Source organism: Rosa rugosa, chromosome 2, assembly GCF_958449725.1.
Source record: "Rosa rugosa chromosome 2, drRosRugo1.1, whole genome shotgun sequence".
Classification (NCBI taxonomy): Eukaryota; Viridiplantae; Streptophyta; class Magnoliopsida; order Rosales; family Rosaceae; genus Rosa; species Rosa rugosa.
The window spans coordinates 43679936-43693757 of NC_084821.1; the positions used below are offsets into that span (position 1 = coordinate 43679936).

The following is a 13822-nucleotide window of genomic DNA, read 5'->3' on the forward strand; positions in this document are numbered from 1 at the left end:
ATTTATGCTGGAATGAAGGTTGTCATGAGGAAGATATACGTACTGTATTAAAGTGTCACTTGTCATCATATAATACAAAATGATCGATGGAGGCCGGGGAACAAAGTCATCGAGTTTCAATCACCATATTATTATCTTTGTTTTTGATGGACTAATTAAAATCCAAATGGGGCCTTGTCTGGACAATCTAGTTGAGTGTTTCATACTTGCAAATCTTCAATGCATCCTAGGACTTTGGAATTTACAAAATAGTGTGTGTGTGTGTGTGTCTATATATATATATATATTAGGTTGCTCTGGATATTTAAATACAGGAAGCAATCTTTCAATATATAAAACAAAACATAGCTAGCTAAGGTAATTGCCAGGCATCTTCTGTATTCGGATACCAGATGACTTTACAACTACATATTTTTGTTTTATTTGGTGAACCAACGCGCAAGATACTCGGGGATATAGCTTGATGATGATTGATTATGAAGTGCAAGATAAATCATATGCATCACCAAGTCATTGACGAAACACCAAGTCATTGATTAGTCAGTAATAAATTTTCTAAATAATTATAAAAAAAAAAAAGAACAAAAAAAGATCGATTTATTAGTCTTAATTAAGGAAATTAGTGACTAGATAGTAGACAGGTAGCAAGTGTAATTATTCGATCTGTCTAATCATATATATATATATATATATATATATATATATATATATATATATTAATGCTAATAATGTGAGCTGATTGATTCTCTTGCGATCTTTTCCTGGTACCTTCGTGTCGATCTTAACTAAACATTTAAACCTAGCTAGCTTGATTCCTGCTTATTCTTCTATATAAATGCTGGAGTTTGGCCCTTAACTAATAAGAGTAATCTTCCAAATCAAGCACGTAGTCCAAATCAAATATGAGCTCGATGGAGAATCAGAAGAGGAGGATCAGTATCATCCTTGTTCTTTTGTCATGGATTTTCATGGTGGCCGCCATGGCAGCTGAAAACACATCAACAATCCCAGTGAACGTGGGAGTTGTTGTAGACCTTGATGAAGTGAGTGGGAAGATGTATTTGAGTTGCATAGAAATGGCGCTCTCAGACTTCTATGCTTCCCATGCTCAATACAAGACTAGGGTCGTTTTGAACACCAGTAACTCCCACGAAGATGTCGTTGGTGCAGCTGATGCAGGTATCTCTCAGAAACTCTCGGGTGTAACTATGATTTGATTTTTTATTTTTTTTATTGTTTTATATTTAACATTTTTGACTTTTCACATTAATTTAAGATAATTTAATATTTGAGGGCTACTAAAATAATATGAAAAATTTATTATGATTTTTTTTTTTTAACTTTTTGGACGACAACAAATTGTTCACATAATCACCAGTTGACCAATAATTTTGTAGCTAAAGGTGAATCTAATGTCAATGGTTGAGATTAAAGTAATAAATTTTAAGTGATTTAATCTCAAATTTTGAAATTAAATTTAATGGTGAGTGACAACAAAATTCTTTGTCATCTAGTGACCGTGTGATCATCATTGGACAATAAATGAGAATCAAAATCATAAATAACGTTCTACCCTTTTTGAATTACGATAGAAATACATCACATAAGTAATTTCAACTATAGCAATTAAGCCTAACATAAACAATAAGTGTACCTTAAACTTAGAACATATTACTAGACTCAGAACACTAATACAACTATTGCCGCTTTCCTCGTCAAAAACTCCTAGGGCCATGGTCATATATCTAACTGCAAATCTATAGCTCCTTGACCTATGGCCTCAAGAGATTTTAATGAATAAAGTGGTAATAATATAGATACAAAGTTACGTACATATCATGGGAGCTATTCCTGCTTTTCTCAACAAACACGGATTCTTTACACTTGTAATAGTATAGATATAAAGTTACATACACATATCTGAGAGGACCTCCTTAAACTTGAAACCGAAGGATACATTTATTTTTAGCATGTAGCTTAATAATCTAAATCATTCATTCTCTAGTTACATATACACATATGAATTATACAAAAAATTGACCAAATCTAAAAACGTTTAACAATTTGATTAACACAATATTCGTTTTAATTTTATCTAACAGACTACATTTGTTTACACAATTTTGGATGAGAAAATGATTATGGATTTGGTTGATTTTTTGTAGACACAATTCTTGCATATGAATCTAAAGGATCAATGGTTAAAATTATTCAATTAGGTCATATACTAGTGTAAAATAGTAAAAATTCTCAAATTCTTAAAATAAGAGTTCCCCTCTAGAATATTCCTCATATATATATATATATATATAGGGAGCCCTTCTAATGAGGACTAGTTGATGACTTTTGTGTTAGACCCAGTTTTCGATCACATTTCCGCAAATCAACAGTTAGATATTTAGATATTTATGTGTAGATCATTTATATATGCAATTTTTCAACCAAATTGAAAATTGTTAAGGCATTCATAATTGTGATTTATATATTATGAACATGAACGGTTCGTGCTTGACAAATTTGGTTTGTCCATTGATTTTATCTACTTCGGTACCTTAAAGATTATCAATTTGGAAGAAAATTTTCAGAAGTGATCTACTCATGCATACATAAACATCTAATGGTTAATTTGCCGGAATGTAATTGAAAAGTAGGTCTCTTAATCCATTAATTCGAAAGTCCTCAACTAGTCTTCATTATAGTAATCCTCATTATAATGGCTCACTATATATATATATATATATATATATATATTAACTTATACATGTGTTATATTTATCAACATAATAAAGTATGATTCTTTTTAGCAAATCGTCAATATTATTGATTCGAGACGAACAAAAACAGCCACATGCAACTTAATAAACACTTCCACATACTCTCGAATTAGCATACAACAATCAGGTATATACGCACACAAATTTTTGTAAATATATAGGGAAATTGACAATAAGTCCAAAACTCAAACAGTTTAGACAATTTCTTGATTTCTCAATAATTACATTCTTTTTTCAAAATAAATTCTCAATAAGGACAAAAAGTATTTATTGGATCAATAACTGTACCAGACATTTATTGACCAACTATGAATGATAAAAAAGAACTAATACCTCAAAAAAAAAAAAAACTAATTAAAAAAAAAAAGTCTAATTTTCTATATATGGATAATTATGTGTTGACTCATATCTTCAGTTTAATTCACTGGCTAATTCATATTGTGTATTTTAAGTTGTTATATAAAAAAAAATTATAAAAATTGGGATGGCTACATTGCCAAAAAAGTCCTATACACTAGCTAGCATGTTAGATTATTCGAAAAAAAATTTATCTAGTTACTAGTGTATTTTAAGTATGGGGCGGGTTAAGTTTGCCCTTTTTCCTTGTGGGACCAAAGATAATTGTATTAATTGACTCAAATGGTTCGCCAAAACACAAGAAGTACACAAAATCCCAACAATAAGAGTCACATAGGCCCAGTAATAAAAGGCGCATAGGCCCAATAATAGAGGCACATGGTACATCAATCTTCGTACGTCAGTCTAATAATTTTCACTATACATAACGTCAGTATATATATGTATAGTGAAAATTATTAGACAAAATTTGATGCGGTCCACCTATTTACTAGAAGTATATTCCTCATATTACATTCCACATTCCACAATCTAAATCTATACTATTATTAAGAGAAGAGGATTTGTTAGCCAAAATTGAAAATTTTGACATATTTAACCCTAAAAGATTAAAAATTTTGAGAATAAATTAAATCACAAGGGTAAATATGACAATTATAAAATAGATTTTTATTAAGAAAAAATCTCACAACCCCCACTTTTCTCTCCCACTATTTTTTTTTAATCAAGTAAATAACTCAAATGCTACAACTAGTATTTCGTGAGTCGAACTCACAACCTCCCACTATTTTCTCTTTCAAATAACTGTTTTATTTCAATTATTTTTTATTTTCTTAAAAAAAAATTATATTACGGAGCATGTTTAAAGAAAACTAGTTATAATTAATGAGTGCATTTATAATCTCTAGCAAGTAGAACGCATCAGTTAAAGATAAAAATAATCCTTCTGGTGCCAATGATTGATGCTCTCTTAATTTGCCGATACCTTTTAGGACTTCAACTAAGAGTCTATTTTCAATAGTTTGGAGATAAATTTGACGGTTATTTGCACCATGTAGATTTTTATTTTTTAGATTCTTTAACCCCATCCTACCAACTCCTCCCCACCCATTTTTGGTGCTAGTAAAATTTGAACCACCTCTACGGTATTACTTAAGCCAATTGACCAATAGACCATGGCTCACCGGCTATATAGAGCTCACTGCAGCCCTTGACATTACAAAATACTCACTGCACCCCGTCGGAGTTTCGGATTGACTAGTGACTATAATACCCTTCTGGTGTAAAAAGATCTAAAAATCCTCAGACAATTAATCATACGTCTGCAAAGAAAGAAAATCTTTCTATGGCAAAGCTACCACTACAACCCATCCCAACCACAAGCCACCCTGCAACAGTCTCTAGACCACCTCGGTCTGTCTCCATCTTCTTCTCACATAGAAGCGGAGTGATCATATGTTTGGCTCTTTATATTTAAACCCTGAGTTGTGCCTATGCTATTTCATTCCCATGCCAGGCTTGAAAATTGCTTAACTGGATTCCACATTCTTTCTTGATACAAAGCTTTGATAATTTTATGTCATTTGTTCTTAGTAAACTATATTCCAAAAGTATATTCACTATTTTGCCATTTTAATAACCTGAAAATATTAAATCGTATCAACTAACAATTATTTTATAATGAGACAGCTTTGGATCTGATAACGAATGTAGAAGTGAAAGCAATCCTAGGACCAATGACATCAATGCAAGCAACTTTTGTTGTTAAACTTGGAGAAAAAGCTCATGTGCCAATCATATCATTTTCTGCAACAAGCCCTTCTCTTACTTCACTTCAGAGCTCCTATTTTTTCCAATTTGCACAAAATGACTCAACCCAAGTGAAAGCCATAAGTGGTATTGTTCAAAACTTTGGATGGAGGCGAGTTGTCCCCATTTACGTAGACAATATGTACGGGGAAGGAATCATGCCCTTTCTAATTGATGCCTTGCTCGAGGTTGATGCTCATGTCCCATATCGAAGTGTAATTTCACAATCAGCCACCGATGATCTAATTGAGATAGAACTTTACAAGTTAATGACAATGCAGACTAGAGTCTTCATAGTGCATATGATGCCTAAACTTGCATCCCAGTTATTTGCCAAGGCGAAAGAGATTGGAATGATGAACAAGGGTTTTGTATGGATCACTACCAATGGGATTGGAGATCGTTTAAAGGCAATGGGATCTGTTATGAATTCGATGCAAGGAGTATTAAGTGTTGAAACTGCTGTTTTAGACACATTGAAGCTCAGAGAATTCAAAACAAGGTGGAAAAGACAATTCCAACAAGATTATCCAGAAATCATTGATGTTGAGCTTGATGCCTTTGGATATCGGGCTTATGATGCAGCTTTTGCAATAGCCATGGCAGTTGAAAAAGTTGGGAATGCAGGCTTTGGATTTCAAAAGGGAAATGCTTCATCTTTCAAATCTACAGATCTTGGAACTCTAAAGGTCTCTCAATATGGCTCAAACCTTTCTAATGCCTTATCTCTTACCAGTTTCAGAGGCATAGTTGGTGATTTTAGTCTTGTTGATAGGCAACTTCAACTGTCAACTTTTATGATTGTTAATGTGAATGGTAATGGAGTAAGAGCAGTTGGTTATTGGACACCGGAAAATGGAAGGTTAATGAAGCAGTTGAATTCAACAAACAGTTGTAATGTTTCAGGTTTCAAGTGTGATGCTCTTGGACCCATTATATGGCCGGGAGAGTCATCCTCCGTTCCCAAAGGATGGGAGATCCCAGAAAATGGTACGAGGTTAAGATTTGGAGTTCCAGTGAAGGATGGTTTTACAGAGTTTGTTAAAGTAACAACAGATTTGGGAACTAATACCACTGATGTCACCGGGTTCAGTATTGATGTGTTTAAAGCTGTAGTGGAACTGTTACCATATGCACTTCCTTATGAGTTGATTCCCTATGCATATCCTAATGGCACCAGCGCTGGCACATATAATGATTTAATCTATCAAGTATACCTTGGGGTAAATTTCTTTACAATTGTGTATTTGTGTTAATGCATACTTTTAATATTTCTATTTAAATTTTTGTTGGAAAGATGTAAACTAATTTGTTTACTTGCCATTTCTTTTTTGGTGGCCTACTTGATAGAATTTTGACGGTGTGGTTGGAGATGCAACAATTAGAGCAAACAGAACATTGTATGTGGATTTTGCAATGCCATATACGGAGTCTGGTGTAGTGATGGTTGTGCCAATCATAGACAGCAGAACCAAAAATGCATGGGTTTTTTTGCAGCCTTTAACATGGAACCTTTGGATGACTACTTTGTGTTTTTTCATCTTTATTGGTTTTGTGATTTGGGTGCTTGAACACCGAATAAATGAAGATTTCCGTGGTCCTCCTTCACATCAAGTTGGCACAAGCTTTTGGTTCTCCTTTTCAACTATGGTTTTTTCACATAGTAATTTTTCATTTCCTCTCACTACCTAATTACTTTTTTTTCCTTGGGCGAACCATGTGTATTTAGATTGAATACGTTTTTTTTTTAAATGTGGAATTCACTTGACATGCAGGGGAGAGAGTGGTTAGCAACCTGGGAAGATTTGTGATGATTATATGGGTATTTGTTGTGCTGATAGTGACACAGAGCTACACTGCTAATCTAGCATCACTATTAACTGTCCCAAAGCTCCGACCAGCTGTTAACGATATAAATGATCTTCTAAGGAATGGTGATAATGTGGGCTACATGAGGGGTGCTTATGTTTATGGTCTCTTAAAAGAAGTAAAGTTTGATGATTCCAAGCTCAAGGCTTATGGATCTATGGAAGAAATAGATGACGCTCTTTCAAAAGGGAGTGCAAATGGTGGTATTGCTGCAATTGTTCATGAAACCCCCTACATGAAGCTACTCGTTGCAAAGTATTGTTCCAAGTATACTATGATTGGACCAATATTTAAAACCGATGGCTTTGGCTTCGTGAGATTTCTCTCTCTCCTCATACTATCTTATTTTCTATCTTTTAAGGTTTACAATTTCATATACGAGATTCTAAAATTTCTCATGGATATGATTTTTTTTTCTTTGGTGGTGACTTTACAGGCATTTCCAAAAAATTCCCCTCTTGTATCTGACATTACACAAGCAATCCTAAATTTGACGGATGATGGATTGATGACCAAGATTGAAGATAAATGGATCAAGAAAGATAGTAACTGTAAAGACTCTGATGGGAATTTTTCTAGCAGTGCTCTTGGTCTTGACAGCTTTTGGGGCCTTTTTTTAATTGCAGGGATAGCATCAATATTTGCTCTAATCATATTTGTAACTTCCTTCTTGTACGAGCATAAGCATGTCTTGATGCCCCCTGATTCAGGCACCTCTAAGTTGAAAAGGATTAGAACCATGTTCGAGATCTTCAATGAAAAAAAACTTAGCTCTCATACATTTAGAAGCAGTCGACATTCAGACAGTGGTGTTGGTGCTCAAGATCATGAAGTGAAAGCCTTATCACCAAATAACAACTGGCCAGAAAGTCCACAAAGCTATACCAACCACACAGATGCGACTTCTGTATTTTCTGATCGGGAGCAAGAAACACCATCTCATGGTCAAGCATCTCCGGAAACCTTTCCAACTATTGAGCTTGCCATCACTATTCAAGAAACCCATGAAACTCCCGAAACAACTCGATCAAGAGCATAAAGGAAATGGAAAACAAAGTTGATACAACTTATCGATCATCATGTATATAAGTATTCAACAATAAATAATTAGCTTTTAATATGAAGCTTGTATATCCTTTCGATCATCATCTTGTATTTGTAATTATTTATGTCAATGTTAGGGTGAAACTCAGAAACAGGCAACCCTTTTTGTCAGACTTTTTGATGTTATGATCAATAACGAAGTTAACAAGAAAGTTGCAAATAGAAGCACGCTTTCTCCAATCCAGAAAATATGTTTTACGCAACGGAGGTTGAATGGGATGCGATATGACAAAAATAATGAGTTAGTGGTACCCATTCCAAAGACGATGTTCTTTTTCTGTTCCCAAAATGACATTTTGGGACGGGTAAAGTCATAGTTTAACAAAGGAATAAATTATGTTTAGTCCCTGTACTATGACTATTTTTTCGTTTCAGTCCCTGACATTCTCAATTAATCTGAAAAGTCCCTAACGTCAAAATTTCCGTCTGATTGGTCCCTCCCGCGTCAAATTAGGAGTTGGCCTTAGGTGAAATGTCCAATATACCCCTCTGTTATTTCTTTTTCCTTTTAATTTCTTTTTCTCCTTTTTTTTTTCTTTTTCCTTTTTAATTTCTTTTTTTCCTTTTTTTCTTTTTCCTTTTTAATTTCTTTTTTTCCTTTTTTATTTTTCATTTTTCCTTTTTAATTTCTTTTTTTTCCTTTTTTCTTTGGTCTTTTTCCTTTTTAATGACCATCGTATCTTGCTGCATCGGTAGCGCCACGTCGGCGAACCAATCCAGATCGACCCGAAACCCCAAATCTTGTTCTCCACGCCGGCGACCCTTTTTATTTTTTCTTTTTTCTTTTTCCTTTTTAATTTCTTTTTTCCTTTTCCTTTTCCTTTTTTTATTTTTATTTTTTCCTTTTTAATTTCTTTTTTCCTTTTTCTTTTCTTTTTTCTTTTTTCTTTTTTCTTTTTCCTTTTTAATGACCATCTTATCCTGCTGCATCGGTAGCGCCACGTCGGCGAACCAATCCAGATCGACCCGAAACCCCAATTATTGTTCTCCACGCCGGCGGCCATTTTTCTTTTCCATCACTATTCTTCTTCTTCACTTCTGGTTTTGGTCAACTTGGCCATCAAAAACCATCATTTCAACCAGACCCAAAATCCAAATCACCATTTTGAGCAAGACCCAAAAACCTCAGGGTCTGAAAAAATGGTAGTTTTCAGTGAAAAGTTTCCAAATTGAGGCTTGATGTGGAGAGAGAAAGTGAGATTTGAGTGGGAGAGAGAGAAGAAGGCTGTGAAAACAAGAGGGGAGTGGTTTAGCGGCGAATTTCCGAGCTGATTGGGATCTGCTTGTGTTTGGGAGATGGCGTCGGCGACGATGGAGGCGAGGGCGGATCCCAACAGAGGGAGATGGCTTCAGAGAAGGTAAAGAAGTGATCGATCAGCTCCTAGCCTCTTGCTTTTGCTCGATGTCCATCTTTGCACAGCCAAGCTAGGACTTTGCTGGGTTTGGTTTCAATTTGGGGAGAGAAACAGATGGGTTGTGGAGTTTGGTCGGAATGGGATTGGTGGGTTGAGGAAGGAGAAAGTAGGCAAAACGAAAAGAAAAAAAAAGAAAAAAAAGAAATTAAAAAGGAACAAGAAAAAAAGAAGAAAAAGCAAAAAAGAAATTAAAAAGGAAAAAAAGAAAAAAAAAGAAAAAAAAGGAACAAGAAAAAAAGAAGAAAAAGCAAAAAAGAAATTAAAAAGAAAAAAAGGAAAAAAAGAAATTAAAAAGGAAAAAGAAAAAAAAAGGAGAAAAAGAAATTAAAAAGGAAAAAGAAATAACAGAGGGGTAAATTGGACATTTCATCTAAGGCCAACTCCTAATTTGACGTGGGAGGGACCAATCAGACGGAAATTTTGACGTTAGAGACTTTTCAAATTAATTGAGAATGTTAGGGACTGAAACGAAAAAATGGTCATAGTACAGGGACTAAACATAATTTAATCATTTAACAAAATATTGCAAGGAGTAAAATTTTGTTGTTAATCTTGTTTGTATCAATATCTTCCGTTTTGGGATGGGATGCACATGAGGTCAGAGGTTCTTATATAAGTTTTCTATAGACGCATAAATGCTGATAAAATAAATTGGAGAAAATAAATCGGTGTTCACTTCTTTGATACTTATGTCAACAATAGTGTAAGTTTGATACAATAAGAAAAAAATTATTGTATGAGAGAAATGAGCAGAGAGGTCTGCTATATGAGAGAAACCCGAATGCTTCTCTTCCTTCCACTCTATTATGGGACAAGTTGCCTTTTTGACTTATTTACATGATATATAATATCAAATGCAATATCATCCTGCAGCATTTTGGCGATCAACGTGAGATCTAACCTCTTGTGAGTTCCTGGTTGGGTTTTACCATGGCCGAGTAACTAAGTGTCATGCAAGTTCTAGTAATTCTACTTGGTGGTATATAGTATCAACATAGGGAACTCACGCAATACTAAATGACCACACAAAAAAAAAAAAGGAAGTTAGTGTTTAAGGAAATTGGAATGTAGAGAGTTGGGAGAATAGTTGTGTGTATTCATTGATAATAGGAGTCTTATATATAAGGATTACAAAATACATAATCTTGAAGTACAAGGATTCCTATTCTAACTCGGAGTAGGAAATTTCTCCTATTACGACTATAGAACTAATCCTAGTTTGACAAGGCACACTAAATGTCAACATTCTTCAACACTCCCCCTTGTGCCGCTCAAACTTGGTGGTGACGCTTTGATCGTTGTCTCGTTAAAAACTTTGCTCGAGTAATAAAAACCCTGTGGGACAAAAACAACCTCGAGGAGGAGAAAAAGAGTACAGCACATCCTTCACTCTTCGAGATCGAACATTTAGACATCATACCTCCCCCTGATGTCGACATCTCCCCCTGATTACTACAATCATGGGAGTTTGGATAACTTTCTCAATTCGATGCTCATCACATGTTTCTCGAATGTGGGTTTAGGTAACGACTTAGTGAATAAGTCTGCTACATTATCCTCTGATCGGATTTGATTCACTTCAATCTTTAGAAGTGATTGTTGTTGCTGATTGTAAAAGAACTTAGGCGATATATGCTTAGTGTTGTCGCCCTTGATGAAACCTAACTTCATTTGTTCAATACAAGCTGCATTATCCTCATAAATGCATGTAGGTTCATCTGTGGTAGACTTCAAACCACAAGTTCCTCGAATATGTCTAATTATAGACCTTAGCCATATGCATTCACGCACAGCTTTATGTGGGGCAATAATCTCTGCATGATTCGAGGAAGTAGCAACAAGGGTCTGTTTTGTAGACCTCCAAGATATCGCGGTGCTTCCCATGGTAAAGACATAACCCATTTGGGAGCGACCTTTGTGAAGGTCAGAGAGATACCCTGCATCAGCAAAACCTATCAAAACATCACCATCGTTTTGATGTAAGGGAGGTGGGTGAGGTCGGCCGCCCTTGGTGGTAGCGGCAGTGCCGGCGGCAACATGGCCGACTTCAGTGGTGTAGACGGCGGCGCTTTGCCGTAAGGAATCCGATCCCATAATTCTGTCATTCCTCTTATCTCTGTAGGGATAAAACAAGCTCATATCTATTGTACACTTTAAGTGTCGAAAGATTGTCTTTACACCAATTTAATGGCATCACGTTGGCGCAGGGCTACATCTAGCTAATAAGTTCATAACAAATGAGGTGCTCGGTCTTGTATTGTGTTAAGTACAATAATGCGCCTATTGCACTTGGGTAGGGCACTTCTGCCAATTAACACGTCTTCCTCATCATTCCTGGGACGAAACATATCCCTCTTAGGGTTAAGACTACGGATGGTCATGGGGGTGCATCTTGACTTTATCAAAATGCCAAAGAATTCATTGACACGGTATACAAGTTCTAAATCTAGACAGAACTGTGTTCTCCAAACGTCTTTCATCTCAAACTCGGATTTCAGGTGTTCAACGGTTTCCCTTATCTCTCAAGGGTTCCAATTATGTTTATCATCATAAACCGCGACAATTGTAAATCCGAAACTTCTCATGGAAACGCACGGGTATAGTTCATCATATCCCTTCCCAATCAAGTAGTCACTTTAGTGAGCGTTTCAACCTCATTGCAAACACGCTCCGTGGTCTAGAGCCACCCACTTGACTTGGGTAAATGAAGTTCACAAGAACCTTCATTATATTCCGTATCTAGATCCCCATAAAGGTACGTAGTGACCACATTCGTAAGCTGAATGTTTAGTTATTCGGAAACTACCAAACTGATAAGGTAGTGGAGTGCAATGACATCCATTATGAGAGATATGTCTTCTCGTAGTTGATTCCAAGGCGTTTTGTGAGAAGCCTTGCGCCATAAGGCGAGATTACCTTATCTTTTTCTCATCACGCTATCTAACGAAGACCTATTAATGTCAATAGGTTTTATGTTAGGAGGTGTTGGCCTCTCAGGCCTGAAATCTTTCCTCTTCGTTAGTGAATCCAATTCAACCTGGATCATATCTTTCCATTTATGCCAATTTTCTCTACATTGGCATTCTTCAACAGAGCAAGGTTCGATGTCATTGGTCTCAATAATCCCACGTCCTCATGTACACTAGTGTAGTTTGTAGAGATCTCTATATTCACAGGAATTGGTTCTAACATTGAGGCGTCCCTCAACGATTTCTCTTGGTCATAACCACAATCCAGAATATTCTCATGAGACGGATTTTGAGTAACAATGATCAATGGATCAATTTGTGCCAAACTCGCTCTCTTCCTAGAGCGAGAATCCATCGAACCTATGGGTCTCCTACGCTTACTAGTGGAACCCATGGCTTATGACGTCATTATGCCACCTTGTGGCGTCATCATACCACTATCCATGACGGTGGTGTCGTGCCCATCTCTTCTGGGTGGCGCCATGTCCTCTTGTGGGGACATCAATCCTTGCAGGCATGTTTACAGCAGGTATATGTGATCTTGTCACTTTTAGGGGATCGAGATGAGACATAGTGGGGACAGACCACGACAATTCCTGTCGTTCCTATTGAACGTTAACGTTCTAATCTCCCCCTAACGACGGGAAGACTGTCTCATCAAAGTGACAATCCGCAAATCTAGCGGAAAAGAGATCGCCTGTCAAGGATTCTACATAGCGGACTTATAGTTGGAGATTTATATCCAGCACAAGTGTGTGTGTGTGTGTGTGTGTGTGTGTATATATATATATATATATATATATATATATATATATATATATATATATATATATATGCATTCGTTGCAAAGACCCATTTTGATGCGTTGTGGCGGCGCAATTGGCACATAAACCGCACACTCAAATATGCATAAGTACGAGATATTAGACTCGCACCCAGTCACTAGCTATAACGCAAATAAAAGTTAAGTGGCTATGAGTTGTAGACGAATTAGCATAGCTGCATGTGATATTGCATAACCCCAAGTGGAAATATTGGTGCGCATTTACCAATGTTCGGGCTACCATCGTAGTCGTTTAATTGTGGCTTTTCCGCCAGACCATTGAGGTGTGTACATAGGAATATGATGTCTAATATCAATCCCCAATGATATGCAATAGTCATTGAAAATTTTTCGCTGTAAACTTTCTAGCATTATCAAGTCGAATTGACTGAATGAGATGACGATCCGGGTAGTGAACTTATAGCCATATGATCTAGGCTAGGAGTTTATCATAAGCAGCTTACGAGAGGACGATAGCGCGACACGTGACCAGCGTGTCCGCATATCAACCAACACCATAAAACATCTAAGCAGTCCGCAAGTTGGTTGAATCGATCCAGAGAATCCCCTTGGATTCTATGTAAGAATGAAATTATTTCCTTAGTGTCTTTTGCATAGGATGGTCTCGATCCTAAAAAGAAGGCTTTATAGAACAAAAGATGGGCTTTAGAAGCAACCAATGAGGATTTTGGTTGAGCCATG

General features: G+C 36.1%; 1 protein-coding gene across 1 annotated transcript; it reads left to right on the top strand.

Annotated features, from left to right (window-relative positions):
• The first annotated feature begins 773 nt into the window (after positions 1–773).
• LOC133732778 (glutamate receptor 2.8-like) lies at positions 774–7954 on the top strand. The gene is made up of 5 exons (XM_062160359.1): positions 774–1179; positions 4821–6163; positions 6291–6603; positions 6716–7122; positions 7246–7954. The coding sequence occupies exons 1-5, from the start codon at positions 903–905 to the stop codon at positions 7846–7848; spliced, it is 2943 nt and encodes a 980-aa protein (XP_062016343.1). The 5' UTR covers positions 774–902; the 3' UTR covers positions 7849–7954.
• The last annotated feature ends 5868 nt before the right edge of the window (positions 7955–13822 follow it).

Excerpts from the sequence above, each read along its gene's own strand:
- LOC133732778 (XM_062160359.1), top strand. The coding sequence starts at position 903 with ATGAGCTCGATGGAGAATCAGAAGAGGAGGATCAGTATCATCCTTGTT. Across the intron at positions 6,164-6,290 it reads TCTATCAAGTATACCTTGGG|AATTTTGACGGTGTGGTTGG; the intron begins GTAAATTTCTTT and ends CCTACTTGATAG. Across the intron at positions 6,604-6,715 it reads AACTATGGTTTTTTCACATA|GGGAGAGAGTGGTTAGCAAC; the intron begins GTAATTTTTCAT and ends CTTGACATGCAG.